General features: G+C 41.0%; 2 protein-coding genes across 3 annotated transcripts in view; one reads left to right on the top strand and one right to left on the bottom strand.

Annotated features, from left to right (window-relative positions):
• Positions 1-1,544: 1,544 nt before the first annotated feature.
• LOC308290536 (stress-associated endoplasmic reticulum protein 1-like) lies at positions 1,545-6,000 on the bottom strand. Its single transcript, XM_080732416.1, has 3 exons — positions 5,801-6,000; positions 5,389-5,461; positions 1,545-3,439 (listed from the first exon to the last, which is right to left on the bottom strand). The coding sequence occupies exons 1-3, from the start codon at positions 5,882-5,884 to the stop codon at positions 3,399-3,401; spliced, it is 198 nt and encodes a 65-aa protein (XP_080588542.1). The 5' UTR covers positions 5,885-6,000; the 3' UTR covers positions 1,545-3,398.
• Positions 6,001-6,891: 891 nt separating this feature from the next.
• eif2a (eukaryotic translation initiation factor 2A) overlaps positions 6,892-14,755 on the top strand; it is a 29,343-nt gene continuing 21,479 nt past the window's right edge. For both annotated transcript variants that reach the window (XR_013962300.1, XM_080732415.1), the window contains exons 1-4: positions 6,892-6,923; positions 8,719-8,788; positions 10,748-10,819; positions 11,294-11,412. Coding sequence is in view for 1 of the 2 variants with exons in the window: in XM_080732415.1 (XP_080588541.1) it covers positions 6,896-6,923; positions 8,719-8,788; positions 10,748-10,819; positions 11,294-11,412 (289 nt within the window). In the remaining variant the exon portion in view is untranslated. The remainder of the gene's footprint in view (positions 6,924-8,718; positions 8,789-10,747; positions 10,820-11,293; positions 11,413-14,755) is intronic.

Raw genomic sequence — 14,755 nt, 5'->3', positions numbered from 1 at the left:
ACAGGTGATATTTTACCTGTGTATTACCTGCTTCCAAGTCGCCTTGGATAAAAATGTCTGCTAAATGCCTAATAGTCAGGCGGAAATTCTGGAAAAAGGCCTTCTATAAGCAGGTTAGAGGCATTTGGGGGTAAAAGTGGGTAACCAGGCCATTTTACATAATTCAGGGGTGCAGAATCTGAAAAACCTGGTTACCAATCAAAATGTTGAGTTTTTGACCTTCTAATTTGCATAACAAAGTGGCTACCGAATTGTACATTTTGAACTATTTATTCAAGCAATATTTCTCTTTCAAAAAACTTTTCATTATTTTATCATATAATCAGGGTTTTGCGAACACCCAGGACAGTTTTTGAGTTGCTTGATTCAGTTTATATTTAGATATTTGATATTCATTGTATCAGACACGCCCCCTTCCTATACAAACCCATTGTAACTTCAAACTCCATTTTAACCATGATAGATTTAATGAAAACACCCGTCCTTTTTTCTGGTGACTCCTGACGCCCTCCTAATACGTGAGCAGGTCGTGTTCTTTCGATAACTCCTTTCATTTCTTTTTAATAATTTATTTTTTGTATTTATTTATTTTTCATTTTCCCAAATAATTATTAAAAAGAAACTAAAAAAGTTATCGAAAAACACTGCCTGTTCGTGTATTAAGAGGGCGTCAGGAGTCACCAGAAAAAAAGGATGGGTGTTTTCATTGAATCTATCATGGTTAAAATGTTTTTGTATTTAAGTGAAATATCTCTTTTAAATAAAAATAATTTTTTTTAACCATGATAGATTCAATGAAAACCCCCATTCTTTTTTCTGGTGACTCCTGATGCCCTTCTAATACACGAACAGGTAGTGTTCTTTCGATAACCTTTTTAGTTTATTTTCTATAATTATTTGGGAAAATGAAATAAATAAAATACAATTAAGAACTTATTAAAGATAAATGAAAAATGTTATTGACAAAACATAACCTGCTCACGTATTAGGAGCATATCAGGAGTCACCAGAAAAAAGGACGGGTGTTCTCATTAAATCTATCATGGTTAAAATGGAGTTTGAAGTTACAATGGGTTTGTATAGGAAGGGGGCGTGTCTGATAAAATGAATATCAAATATCTAAATCTAAACTGAATCAAACAACTCAAAAACTGTCCTGGGTGTTCCCAAAAGCTTGATTAGACGATAAAAATACTAAAGGTTTTTTAAAAGTGAAATATCCCTTGAAGAAATAGTTTAAAATTGACAATTCTGCAGCAATTTTGTTATGCAAATTAGAAGGTCAAAAACTCAAAATTTTGCTTGGTAACCATTTTTTTCAGATTCAGCACCCTTGAATTGTGTAAAATAGACTAGTTCCCAACTTTTACCCCAAAATGCCTCTAACAATCACATTTTTCAGAAATACCACTAGACTATAAACTGTAAACTGTATTAATGTATTTAATGCATGTGCCATGAGTATTATTTTCCAGTGACAGACGAACATACACAACGTTAATTCTTCAACGAGCATTTTATTTTTCATTTTGTAAACATGTTTATTTATGACAGACAGGTGGAGACCGCACACAGTGCAGTCTGTCACCTCCCTACATTGCATTCAAATCCTCCCGTTCGCAAGAGATATGAATTCCTTCTGTCAAGTAAAAGATACAACACAAACACATATAAACTGTAGCAGACACAAGAGAGAGAGAGAGAGAGAGGTGTAAACACCAGATACTGGGGTCTTACAACCATTTTAAAGCACAAGACTGGTTTAGGAATAAACTGATTGACAGTCAGTCAGACTAAGAGGCACTTTTGAATGACACATTTGAACAAATCAAGCTCCAAAAGTTCAGAGGACAAGTTCTCTGTTTTGGAATCACAGACTGGAGGTGAAATGGCAGCAGATTATTTCATGAAATACTGTCCTGGTCATAATGGCTGCAGCCAGTCCAGTGTGGATGAGAAGGAGACTGATGTCTCATAGAAAGATTAGATTAGAGAGAAAGAGAGAGGTGGAGAAAACTGAGGCCTGATTTATTCTTGGTTGACATGCATCACATTGCACACCGAAAATAGCTGATCTACAAGCTATTGTGTATGTAAACACAAAATGTTTTAATTGCTTCTTTTATTACTCGCAGCTCATGTTACTGGCAGAACAATGTGAGCATTCGGTCTGTCAACACATGTGTCAGGATTGAAAAAAGGGCATATTCATTAATACATGCATGCAATAATGCTGTAATAATGTACTCATAAGCACATTATTACAGCTATTTTAAGCATGTAGATCCGCTGTTTTAGTGGGCAACACTGACATGCAACGTATAAATCAGGCTTGACAACTCCTAGCATCACAATGAGATAAATGGATAGATAGAGAGAGAGAGAGAGGGGGGGGGGGGGGGGAAGGGGGTTTAGAAGAGAGTGAGACAGACAAAAAGACAACGTCACACTTGGCCTCCTCATTCATTGACAAACTCACAGACAGAGATTTCAATGAGCGTCGAGTGTCAACAAACACAACATGAGATTAGATTAACATGGACCCACTGCTGTGTGAACAACAGCACAGCATTAATGGAACACAAACAGAACAATGGAGCCGGGTGTGGCTGGCGGGGTCTTGGGAAACACCTTCATGATGACACAACAGGCAGGAAGGAATGAATGAAACGAGTTCAACTCAACTCAAAAGAAACCCTGGCTTTTTGCCCTCCAGGTATAAAAGAGAATCGACCAAATACGAGTTTCCTGGATTTCTTTTTTGTGGAATGTGTGGAAGAAGTCAAACCAGCAAAGCTCCCACTAGCGTGGAGAACCTGCTCAGTATCTAAACGGTGTTGGGGGAAGCTTCAAGCTTGTGTAAAAAAAAAGTTAGGGAATGCTCAACATGCGACCGACCCCCGGTTTGATATGCATTCATTATTAGGCCACGTATGTCCCAATAGATTACCATTACCATTTCCTCTCTGGCAGAGAGAGGCTCGTTCTGAGGCAGTTGGGTGTAGCTGTGGGAAGCTTATAAAAAGGACAAAAAAAACAAAGAACCTGAAGGAACATTTCTGGGTCATCATCCTCGTGGCATCAGAGAGGCTTTAGTGGTTTTCTTGATCTGAAGGTTGGAAAAGGCTGGGAGACAAACGGGCCAGACGCAACGGAAACCCCTGCACCAAGGAAAAGTATTAAACAAAAAGGAGGAATGGTTTGACGCTCTGCCCGAGGCGGGGGAGGGGGAGGAGGCGGGCGGGGGGGCTGGTAATTGGTTGGTGGAAATGTGTGGGTTACGTGTGCGTGTGTGTGTGTAAAGATGGCAGAGTTCCCGGGCGTTCGTTCGCTGTAATCTTGTCCGTAGCGATGGATGGTCTCTTTTTTTCCCCCGTCCCCTGGTGATGATGTCATGTTTACATGCCCATCCTGATGCTCTGTATGATCTGGAAGATAGCTGGTAGCACACGCACACACACACACGCACGCACGCACACACACACACACACACACACACACACACACACACACACACACACACACACACACACACACACACACACACACACACACACACACACACACACACACACACACACACACACACACATTGGTATGACTATTATTGTGAGATCATCAACAATTTTATCCACAACTTTCCAACATCCCATCATGCATTGCGCAGAATGTGCAGGCAGCTTCCGGCGCCGCAGCCGAGTGTGATCTACAAGCTCACAACGGTTGCATCTGCGACGCGACGTGAGCTTGTATGTCTGCTGTTAACCGGAAGTGTCCCGCAAATAATGCTACAGTAAATTCTGGCTGAAACAGGTGGATAACTGCCATTTTTATAGCAGACCACAGTTGTGGTGAGGTGCTGATCACTGGGAATAAACGGAAATCTTTCCACACTCTGGCTTCATATGCAGTAACTTTAACCACTTTTACTCCCTTCAGTTGGATGACCACCGGAGACCCTCATGGCTCTCTTTACACTTAAGTGGCTTTTCCGTTTCTGCTCTACACAAAATAGCTTTGCTGAAAATGGCCCATCTAGAAGCGTTGCGACGCGTTGTGAGCCTGTAGATTTGCTATTTTCAGTGAAAACTTTCCAGTGGATACTGGGGTTTAAGTGGATGAAGATGAAGTTTCGGCCCTTCAGGCTTTTCTTAGAAATGAACAAGTGTGTTGAATTAGATTACGTTTCGGCGTCAGGGCCTTGTTCAAAATCAACAAATGTGCTGGTTTTGAAGAAGGCCTGAAGGCCGAAAACGTCATCATTAAAGATACTGAATATGGAACCGAGTGTGAGAGGCATATGGGTTAGGGTTAGTGCGAGACTTTTCTCTCAAGCCACTTTTAAGTTTTAATTCTAATCCATAGTTGCCTGCAGATGTTGTACACCAAAGATAACTTGTAGATCGGCTATTTGTGAGTATACATTCTACCCCCTAACCAACCCATGAACCTAACCTCTACATGTCTAATCCTAATAAAGCCGCCTAGCTCTGAAAATCTATTTCAAACATAAAACAACCATTTATCTGACAATGACTAATTCTCAAATGCTACTATATTTGTGTGGACATTTCGTCCTAAGTATAGTAATAGCCTATAACAGTGAAAGCACACACACACACACACACACACACACACACACACACACACACACACACACACACACACACACACACACTCTCAGAGTGATGTGTTTAGACAGTTGACGGGCACACAGAGGAGAGGTAGGTAACATAATCTCTAATCCCTCTCAGAGGAGACAGAGACCAAAGATTAGCATGGTCCCCCTGGCTGGCAGATGATAAAAGAAGGACTTTGATACTTCAACATCTGCATTTAGTCGTACAATTACATAACACGGCAAAGTCATCAATAACCACTCAAAGTATACCCTTTATAACACAGGAATGATGCACCGTGTACTAAGAGCTTTTCTTTTTACAATGTGACAGCTTGACAGACCTTCCAGAACTCAAAGGATATAGATACAAGCTCTCAACCCTGTTTGAGTTTGAATTAATGCTTTTGACAGTTATGTAGAAATATATCGTCGCAGTCGGGCAGAAACCTCTTATCTTCATATTTTAACTTTTCGTGTGTTTTTTTCCCCGTAAATTATTAACTCCCTACTTGATCATACTACATCGTCGCACAAAAGCATCAAAAGAAGAAGATCTACAAACTCAGAACATGGTGTGTTTTTGAGCTTTTGCTGCTTTTGAATTAGAACCCTGAAGAGTATCAGTTTGGGACATTATGAGGTTTCCAACAGACAGAGACGATTGTGGTCGTGTTTGTACAACAGTATGTGCATTGTTTTGGTCAATAAAACATCCAACGTCAAACTTGATTGAAAAAGTCAAGAAGAGGTGAGGCTTCAATATTTACCTGAACCACAGACAACAAATATGAACAGAGCCAGAAGCCATGGTCCCACTCCCTTGTCATCTCCCAGGGTCCTCTGCCATGGAAAACACATACAATCATTAGATCGAAATGAATACAATCACATATTATCCACCATTTCAACTGAATTATAACAAAACATATATAGGCCTATATGTAAAGGACAAATCAGCTCCATATGGACTGGAGAGGGAGGAAAAAACATCTTATTTTCAAACTTAAAACTCAGATCTTGTGGCTGAGAAAATACTCAAGATACTAATACACAAAGTATCGTTCTCTGACTGAATTACACTTAACAAACCAACATTGTAGTTTTTTTCAAACACTGCTGCTAATCGAATGGCAGTTACTTATGATGATTATAAAGAAGTTGAGTAACTTTTGTACTTACAGCGGATCTCGTCACGTTCCCTCTCTGGGTGATGTTCTTGCTGTGCTTCTCGTTGGCCATGCGTATCCTCTGTTTGGCCACCATGGTTGCTGGGAGGTTGGAGTCTGTTTTTAAGTTAAATTAAACTTGTTTTATGAGGATAAACTGAACGTGTTGCTCTCAGAGAGTCTGCAGATTGGAAAGAGGAGAGACTCAGCAGAGTCAGCAGAGAGACTTGTCTACGTACACACTAACTTAAGCTCCTCCCACACATAGGCATACGTACGCACTAAAAATGCGAGTCGCCGGAAAATCGCAGATCTACAAGTTCTCAACGCCTCGTGTCTTGAGTCGCTGAGAGCTTGTAGATCTGCGATCTTCGGTTTAAATCCAAACCAAACTCCTCCCCCGCTCGGAGTTGCGGCGTGTCACTACGAGACATGAGGTAGATTTTTACCTCTTTTTTGCCTTTTTTGATTCATGACGGTACAGTTCACTGGTACAAGGTCTACTAAAAGGAGATCCTAGAAAAGACTAAGCTTATTTCCATGCCATGTTGTTTCGATGTAATAAATAATACATCCATACATTTTCATTGATCCATACATTTTTAATCATGGAAATATATATTTTATCTTTGCAACACAATTATCTACAGTTTGACATGACATGATATATTGTTCAATCATGGTACAAACGAGTGCAACATTGTTTTATATAATTTTTATACAGTTTTATAGTTTATAATAGTCTTGCTTGAACGTTGAGCATCGACAAGTAGTTTGATTAGCCTACATTTCAAACTTTGAATGATGATGTGCCTCAAAAGTTATGTTATGGCATAAATAAACTACCAATGTTTTAGTTTGTTTTAAACCCCGGCTGAAAGAAGACATAACTAAAATACTAAATAAAATAAAAACACTGTTATTTACATATCATATCGCGTGGACACACGATGTTTTATGTACAGAATAACAACATTATACAATAAATATAAAATATAATGTTTATTTATTATGTGCTGATGTGGCATTGAAGAACACGCCCGCCCCGCCCTTTTTTGTTCCGTCACTTCCGCTCCGCCGGGGACTTCTGCTTCCGGGTACATCCAAGATGGCGCCTCCCACTCCCCTTCTAGCAGGTGCTGCTTTTTAATTCTAAACTAAAGCACGTTTTATTGCTCTTATATGACATGATAATTTACTGTTCACTGTGAGAATGTAGTGTACGAATCATACAATACACGTTATTATAATTAATGCTGTTTCTAAACTAGCTTTGGTTTAATATTATGCTGGTGAATGTCTTCATGTGTACAACATGTAGGCTATGCCAACTGAACAACTCCATATCTGCCAACGTGGTTTGAAATATGAATTAAAACAGAGGTCTTCAACAGTCTTCAATAGGGCAGTGTTTCTCAATCTTTTTTTTGCTTCCCTGATTGTTGTATCCAAATACCCCCTGTACCCGCCAACATTTTCCTTATACAACTGCAATTAAAACATAACTATTGGATGCCATGTTAAACCCCATTTTCAAGAATATAACATCACAAAAAATAAGAACGGGAGTGACAGTTTCAAACGGTGCCTCCTGAACAGATTTATTTTTAACACTTTGGCCGTGGCATTTCAGTCAGTTTTCATGTCAATAACTTACATTCAAACACATCCCAGTTGACCTGGTACCATGTCATTTGGGTTATTAGCATCTATCAGGCTCCAAGTGTCATCATTAAACATAACAGTAAATGTTTTTTCTTCTTCTAATTCAATTGTAGTCAATTATTTAACTATGAATAATATTATCATGATATTTCTATTTTTCTTTTGGGGGTGCATTTTCTTAGTACCCCTTGCAGTACCTCCGCGTACCCCCATTTGAGAAACACTGCCCTAGGGGGTCCTCAGAGTTACGACAGGGGGTCCTCCAAATCTTTGTGTTTTCTTTTTTTTATATTAACCACTTGAACCCTAGTGACCATATTCTGTGAACTTTAGCCGAAAATAGCCGATCTACAAGCTCACAACGCCTCGCGCTGCGAGGCGTTGTGAGCTTGTAGATCGGGAAAGAGCTTTGGTGTAGAGGGGAAAAAAGAGCAGACTAAGTACAGAGTGAAAGGTCAAGTTTATTACAAGTATTGACGGTTCAAGTGGTTAAATATCTGAAAAAACACAAATTGACATGAATCCAAAATACACTGACGATTGTGCTGTCAAACAATGAAACTATATGGAATCTATGAACAGGTTGTTGGGGGTCCCTGCTTCATCCCTCTCTGAATGTGTGAATACTTTTTAATTCAGGGGTCTTCAACGTTTTCAGGCCAAGGACCCCTTAGTTCACTAAGGGGTCCTTGGCCTGAAAACGTTGAAGACCCCTGAATTAAAAAGTATTCACACATGTTGTACTTGAGTAAAAGATTAACACTGCAAGGAGGTAGAAATACTCTTGTTACATGTAAAAGTCCGCAATTGAAAATGTACTTGAGTAAAAATTGGTGTTTTGGTATCATAATTTACTTGGGAAAGTATCAAAAGAAGTTTTCAAATGTATAAAATATATAGGAAATTGGAAATACTCAAGTAAAGTACTGGTACAAATAATACCTCAATCTCAAGTCCAATACTTAAGTAAATGTACTTTGACTTTACACCACTGCCAACTGAACAACTCATATCTGCTGACATGGTTTGAAATATTAATGAGTCAGTTAAATTAGCAATCCATATGATTTTGAAGTCATAACAAGTTAATATTCCTGTCTTTTATTGGGTCTCTCTCTCTGTGTGTGTGTGTGTGTGTGTGTGTGTGTGTGTGTGTGTGTGTGTGTGTGTGTGTGTGTGTGTGTGTGTGTGTGTGTGTGTGTGTGTGTGTGTGTGTGTGTGTGTGTGTGTGTGTGTGTGTGTGTGTGTGTGTGTGTGTGTCAACAGTGCGTGGATCAGATGGAACCACATTGCTGCGTGGACCACCACACTGTGAGGAGTGTCCCACCTTCCAGAGGTGACAAACACTGATAGCACTTTGATAATGTTGTCGTCTTTCTTGTGTTCTCTATACTTCATTACTTTGTCCCTTCATGTCGTTGTGTTCTCTATACTTCATTACTATGTCCCTTCATGTCGTTGATTGCGATCTGATTGCATCTCAGTCACGGCTGATTGAATCAGCTGAGACTGAGACGCACCAAGCCAGCGGTCATTTAATCCAATCGTTCTCTTTTGTTTTTCGTGCCGTGTTGTGACTGTGAGCCTCCTACAGTATATTTGCTCTTAATTGCCAAAAATCATTGTGACGTTGTATTAACTCATTTAGCTGGGGATCCCCTGGAACCCCTCAAGGACCCCCTCTATCTGTATCTATCTATTAATTAATCAAAACTTTATTTATATAGCTATTTTTCATATAATCAAATGCATCACAAACTGCGTGCATGAATTTGGATGGATCGATGGATAGCCTAAAACAGGGTTTCTCAAAGTGGATTCTCTGTGGGTTCCTTTAGGATGGGTCTAAATGGACCCTTACAAGTCTGTTACTCTGACAGTGTACAAAATGGAACCAAATGAACCCGTTGAACGTGTGAATGAGGTGAATTGATCCCAGTGCATGACGGAGGATGGCGACCGAGTATTTCCCGGTGAATCTGTGCGCAACGGTGGGGGCTTGGGAGTGTGGGGGTGTCCCCCACACTCCCAAGCCACTGACTATTGCTGATGATGGAGAGGTTATATAGCTTAGCTTTTATGTATTATGTTATGTAATGTAATCTTGCCGATTTAGTAAGAGACTCGTCGCCAATTGCAAGATATTTAAAAGTTATTTGGGGCCATGATGATATCCTTTCTTCCCACAACAAGGATTTATATTGTCTGTGTTATTGTTTACAACCACAATTATTCATGTGTGGCAAGATCGCGGTTCACTAGTTTTTAGTAGGCTATAGACTCGAGGTGGGTGAAGCCTTTTCAGAAGTTAATTTAATGTTTTCCATTTAATGATTTCCTTTATCCTCATCTTGCGCTAATGCACGCAACTGTTTTTGCCATGTTTTAAGGCCGTGTATGCTTTTCAGAAGTTAATTTAATGTTTTCCATTAAATGATTTCCTTTATCGTCATCTTCCGCTAATGCACGCAACTGTTTTTGCCATGTTTTAAGGCCGTGTAGGCTTTTCAGAAGTTAATTTAATGTTTTCCATTTAATGATTTCCTTTATCGTCATCTTCCGCTAATGCACGCAACTGTTTTCACCAGGTTTTAAGGTCTTATTTTAGTTGTTTCTCATAAGCTCGCAACCCTCCTTGCCCATCGGCCCCCACCTTTGCGCACAGATTCACCGGGAAATACTCGGTCGCCGGAGGACGATATCACGATAAATTAAATCTCCACGATACCATTATCATGAGTGTTTTTTATCACGATAAAAGATAATATCACGTATCGTTCCATCCCTAGAACCAAGCTTTGTGTTTAACTCACCCACCGCTATTTTTAAGACCCTTCTAATGGTCCACACCGCCAGGATTTTGCCTACCTTTAACGTGGGCGCGCGCGCGAATCCATTGCGCGATGGTTCACCGATTGCATTCACAATACGATCCAGGCAGGGTAAGCAACAAAGCACTACAGCCTTCCATCGCTCAAAGCGAAACCGACGGAGCGCCACGCTGGTGTTGCACAACATTGAACCGGATGACATTTCGGCAGACAGGATACAGGCGTCGTTGTCCCGCCCCCCCATTTCCGTTCTGGAACATCCAGATCCGTTTTTTGTGAATAGGGCGGGTCCAGAGAGCGCTATGGACGGCGAATCGGCGATCATACTTTTTTGTTTTATAGTTATTAAAGCTAATTGATAACTCGTCCTATTCGTCATAAGCAGAGTGGACCCATAACTATAGCTCGTCCAACTCGACATAAGCAGGGGATGAGTTAATCATGTTGTGTTTTGTTATTTCCAGGGACAACAGACCCAGCAGACATGTGACCTTCAGTAATGACGGCTCCTTGTTTGGATGGTGCAATGGAGACAAGTAACTGACCCCCGACCTCTACCTACAACCTTTAAGAAATGTGTACATTCAAAGATTTGCACAAATCTTGAGTTTATTTTCTAAAATAGCAGATCTACAAGCTCATAGCTCATGAACTTGTATATCTGCCATTCCAGATTAAATAAATGTGCACGGCTCAACAATGTCATGAAAGCGGGAAAATAGCCGGCAGCGCACAATAAATGTCCTTTTCACCTGATCTACTATTTTAGAAAATCGTCAGAATTTGTGCAAATCTTTTGAATATATTAGTAATTTAATTAGTTTAACTAATAATTCATGATTTTTGTTTTATTTTATACAGTACAGTCATACATTCAGAGTTGATTATTATCAGAATACATTAGAGCTATCTAAATCTTTAACATGACTCTTTTCAATGGGCATCTTTTCAAGACGATAACGTTTCATGTCTGTGTTGCCATGTCTGTGTTGCCATGTCTGTGTTGCCAGGGTAAGCGTGGTGAAGGCGTCAGATGGGTCAGTCGTTTCAACCTTTGACCTTCCTAAAACGGCCATGCTGCAGTTCTCACCGCTCAATACCATCCTGGCTACCTGGCAACCCTACACCAGTAAGTATGTACCTGTAAACACACTACCTGGCAACCCTACACCAGTAAGTATGTACCTGTAAACACACTACCTGGCAACCCTACACCAGTAAGTATGTACCTGTAAACACACTACCTGGCAACCCTACACCAGTAAGTATGTACCTGTAAACACACTGAATACAGGAACGCTCGCCCCAAAGCACGCTCACACCGGGTCAAATCCCCCGATCTCGGGAACAGTCGCCACCAGGTATTCCTAAACTTAACCTCTGTAAAACTATGCCTGAAGTTATTCCTAAACTTAACTTCAGCTAAACTATGCCTACCCCTAAACTTATTCCTAACCTTAAAACGAATACAAGAAAAAAAATGGGGCTGAGCGTTCCGGTTACTGACTCACACTAGTACTGGTTGTGGTTTCATACAGGTCATTACTAGGGATGTGAAAAAATCGAAAAGTATGAGTCGTTTTTTTTTTTTTTTATTATTATTTTTTCTAAAGTTTTTCTCCCAAAAATGTTTTAATCGCTTGTTCAGAAACGTTATAAGCATTAATGTTTTCCAAATGTGAGAGGACCGGTGTGTGTGTGTCTGTGTCGGAGACGAGTGCATGTCTGTTGTGCGTGCATGCATGCATGCGGCGCTAGTCAGGTCCACGGACTACTGGTTGAGAAACACTGCTGGACTGGTCTGATGCACGCGTCATAGCGATGCGCGCTGACTGGATGTGTTTTGTTTACCTCCTGCCTTGTGCATGCATGCTTGACACGAAAGCTCGCTTGTTAATGGCAGCGTCGCCGTCGTGTGCGCCGATTTTGTCAAGATTGATAATAAAACACAATACCCAGGGGGCAAACCAGCCTTTTTTTAGGAAACCTGCATTTGCCCCGACATAAAAGGTTGTCCACCAGAAATATTATCTATGACCCAGTAGGATCACAACCTATATGGACAACCCGGTCAATTTGTTCGGAAAAGTTCCAATATGGCCGCCTATTAGTTTTAATGGGGCGTGAATAGGGAAAAATTTTAAACTGAGGGATATTTCCACGAAACTTCACAGGTTGATCAATGGTATACATATGAACATTTTTTGCATTGCAAGTTTCCATGAAATCCAATATGGCCGCCACAATATGGCCGCCATAATGTAAGGACCCAGAAAATAGGTTTTGCCTCTAACTTCTGAACCAGATGAGCTAGAAACGCAAACTTGGTGTCTATTTCATGGTGTCTGACCATGGGAGACTCAATGGAATAGCTAATTTTATTATTGGGTGTGTCTGGACCTTTATTGTGCATATTTGCAAGATGGTGGACTCCCAAAATGGAGCTTTAACATAATTTCTACCATGATTGTTGACTGCTTTTGCAAATACAACCAATATGAATCCATTTGCTAAGATTTATGGCACAGAAGGGACTTATACCTGTATTATTCTTGAGTTTGCATGTTGTCAAAATGGCTGGAAACGAGATATTATATTTCCTGTCCGATTCTATTGTATGTAGTTGTAGCAATGACTTCAGATAAAATCAGAGACCAAAACAATGTATCTTAGAAATATTCTTTTAATTTAAAAAAAAAAAGAACAAAAGAGAGAGATTATCTCAACAGTCACTATCACTGTCATGTGTACCTATCCTGCTGCATCTTGTCTCCAGTCCTTGGCAACGACACCCCAAGTAGCATGCAATTCCCTTCTTCGCACATGAACAGTTTTTCTGGCAGCCTTTGATACAGCTACATGATATTGCCTTGTCCATTGATATAGGCCAGGCTGGCTCTGTAGATGGACAGGGGACTGCCTTCCCATCACTGAGAGACCATCCATATTCAGTGAAGCAAGGGATGTCTGGCTTCGCGATGTGTGCAGTTTTATCTATTATGGCTGCTAGAGCAGCTCTTTTCAGGTGCAGGCCAAAGGCATTTTCTGTAGGTGGCAGCAGCTTCAACAGGGTTGATCGGTTATTTAGGAACTTGTACACTCTCAGCTTTGCCAGGTCAAAGTCCTCTGAATGGTCAGCTTTTGATGCATATACAGCTATTGTGAGGTCTCTAGCCTGATTCTTGACATCCTCTGAGAGGGAATAAGAGGCATTTTCACCAAACTCCTGAAGTGCAGGGAGATCTAGACCCATGCTGGTCTTGAACCATGCCTTCTTTCCAGTGAAAAATGGATAGCTGGTGGTATCTCTGCCACTCAGGCTGTGAATAAAGGGCAGGGCACGACACTGTGACCATGTGATGGATAGGAAGATATGCATCCTGCTCTGTTCTCACCCACAGCTCTGGAAGGTCTAGGAGGTGAGTGGCAGCATGATATAGGCACATGATGATGATGTCTGTGTCATTAGCATGGATGACAACTCTGTCAACTTTGAAGAAAGGTGAAGCCTTTGGAGCAATCGCTGAACGGTACCAACGTCTGCTGTTAAAGGATGTGCCGGCCAACACAGACATCATACACTTTTGCTGTGACCGGTACAGTGGACCCAGTCTTAAGACAGCTGAGCAGGAACACAGGTATGTCCATTCAAAACCTGCAAAAGAATATGAAGTCTCTGCACAATATACAGCTCCTGATCCTCAAGAGTTTTTTGCTGTCTCTGAAAACAAAGCAAACCTTCTAAGATTCCTCTGTGAAGAATGGTGTCAAAATGAGACACTTAAGTCTGCTCTTGGTACAACCCATCTTTACCTGAGTGGAGGATTTAAAGAAGAGACAAGGAGTGTGGTGATCAAGGAGGGGTGTGTTGTTGATGTCCCTGCACTAGAGTCAACACAACAGGAGGCAGACACAAGGGTAATTCTACACACCATCTACAGTGTCCAGGCTCACAAAGTTGACAGAGTTGTCATCCATGCTAATGACACAGACATCATCATCATGTGCCTATATCATGGTGAGAACAGAGTAGGATGCATATCTTCCTATCCATCACATGGTCTCAGCCCTTGGACTCGCACAGTGTCGTGCCCTGCCCTTTATTCACAGCCTGAGTGGCAGAGATACCACCAGCTATCCCTAGGTGAAAGTTCCTCTTATTCCCTCTCAGAGGATGTCAAGAATCAGGCTAGAGACCTCACAATAGCTGTATATGCATCAAAAGCTGACCATTCGGAGGACTTTGACCTGGCAAAGCTGAGAGTGTACAAGTTCCTAAATAACCGATCAACCCTGTTGAAGCTGCTGCCACCTACAGAAAATGCCTTTGGCCTGCACCTGAAAAGAGCTGCTCTAGCAGCCATAATAGATAAAACTGCACACATCGCGAAGCCAGACATCCCTTGCTTCACTGAATATGGATGGTCTCTCAGTGATGGGAAGGCAGTCCCCTGTCCATCTACAGAGCCAGC

The sequence above is a fragment of the Nannobrachium achirus genome, assembly GCF_963921795.1.
Source record: "Nannobrachium achirus genome assembly, chromosome: 8".
Classification (NCBI taxonomy): domain Eukaryota; kingdom Metazoa; phylum Chordata; class Actinopteri; order Myctophiformes; family Myctophidae; genus Nannobrachium; species Nannobrachium achirus.
The sequence above is the reverse complement of the archived record's forward strand: the minus strand, read 5'-3'. Positions and strand labels throughout refer to the sequence as shown.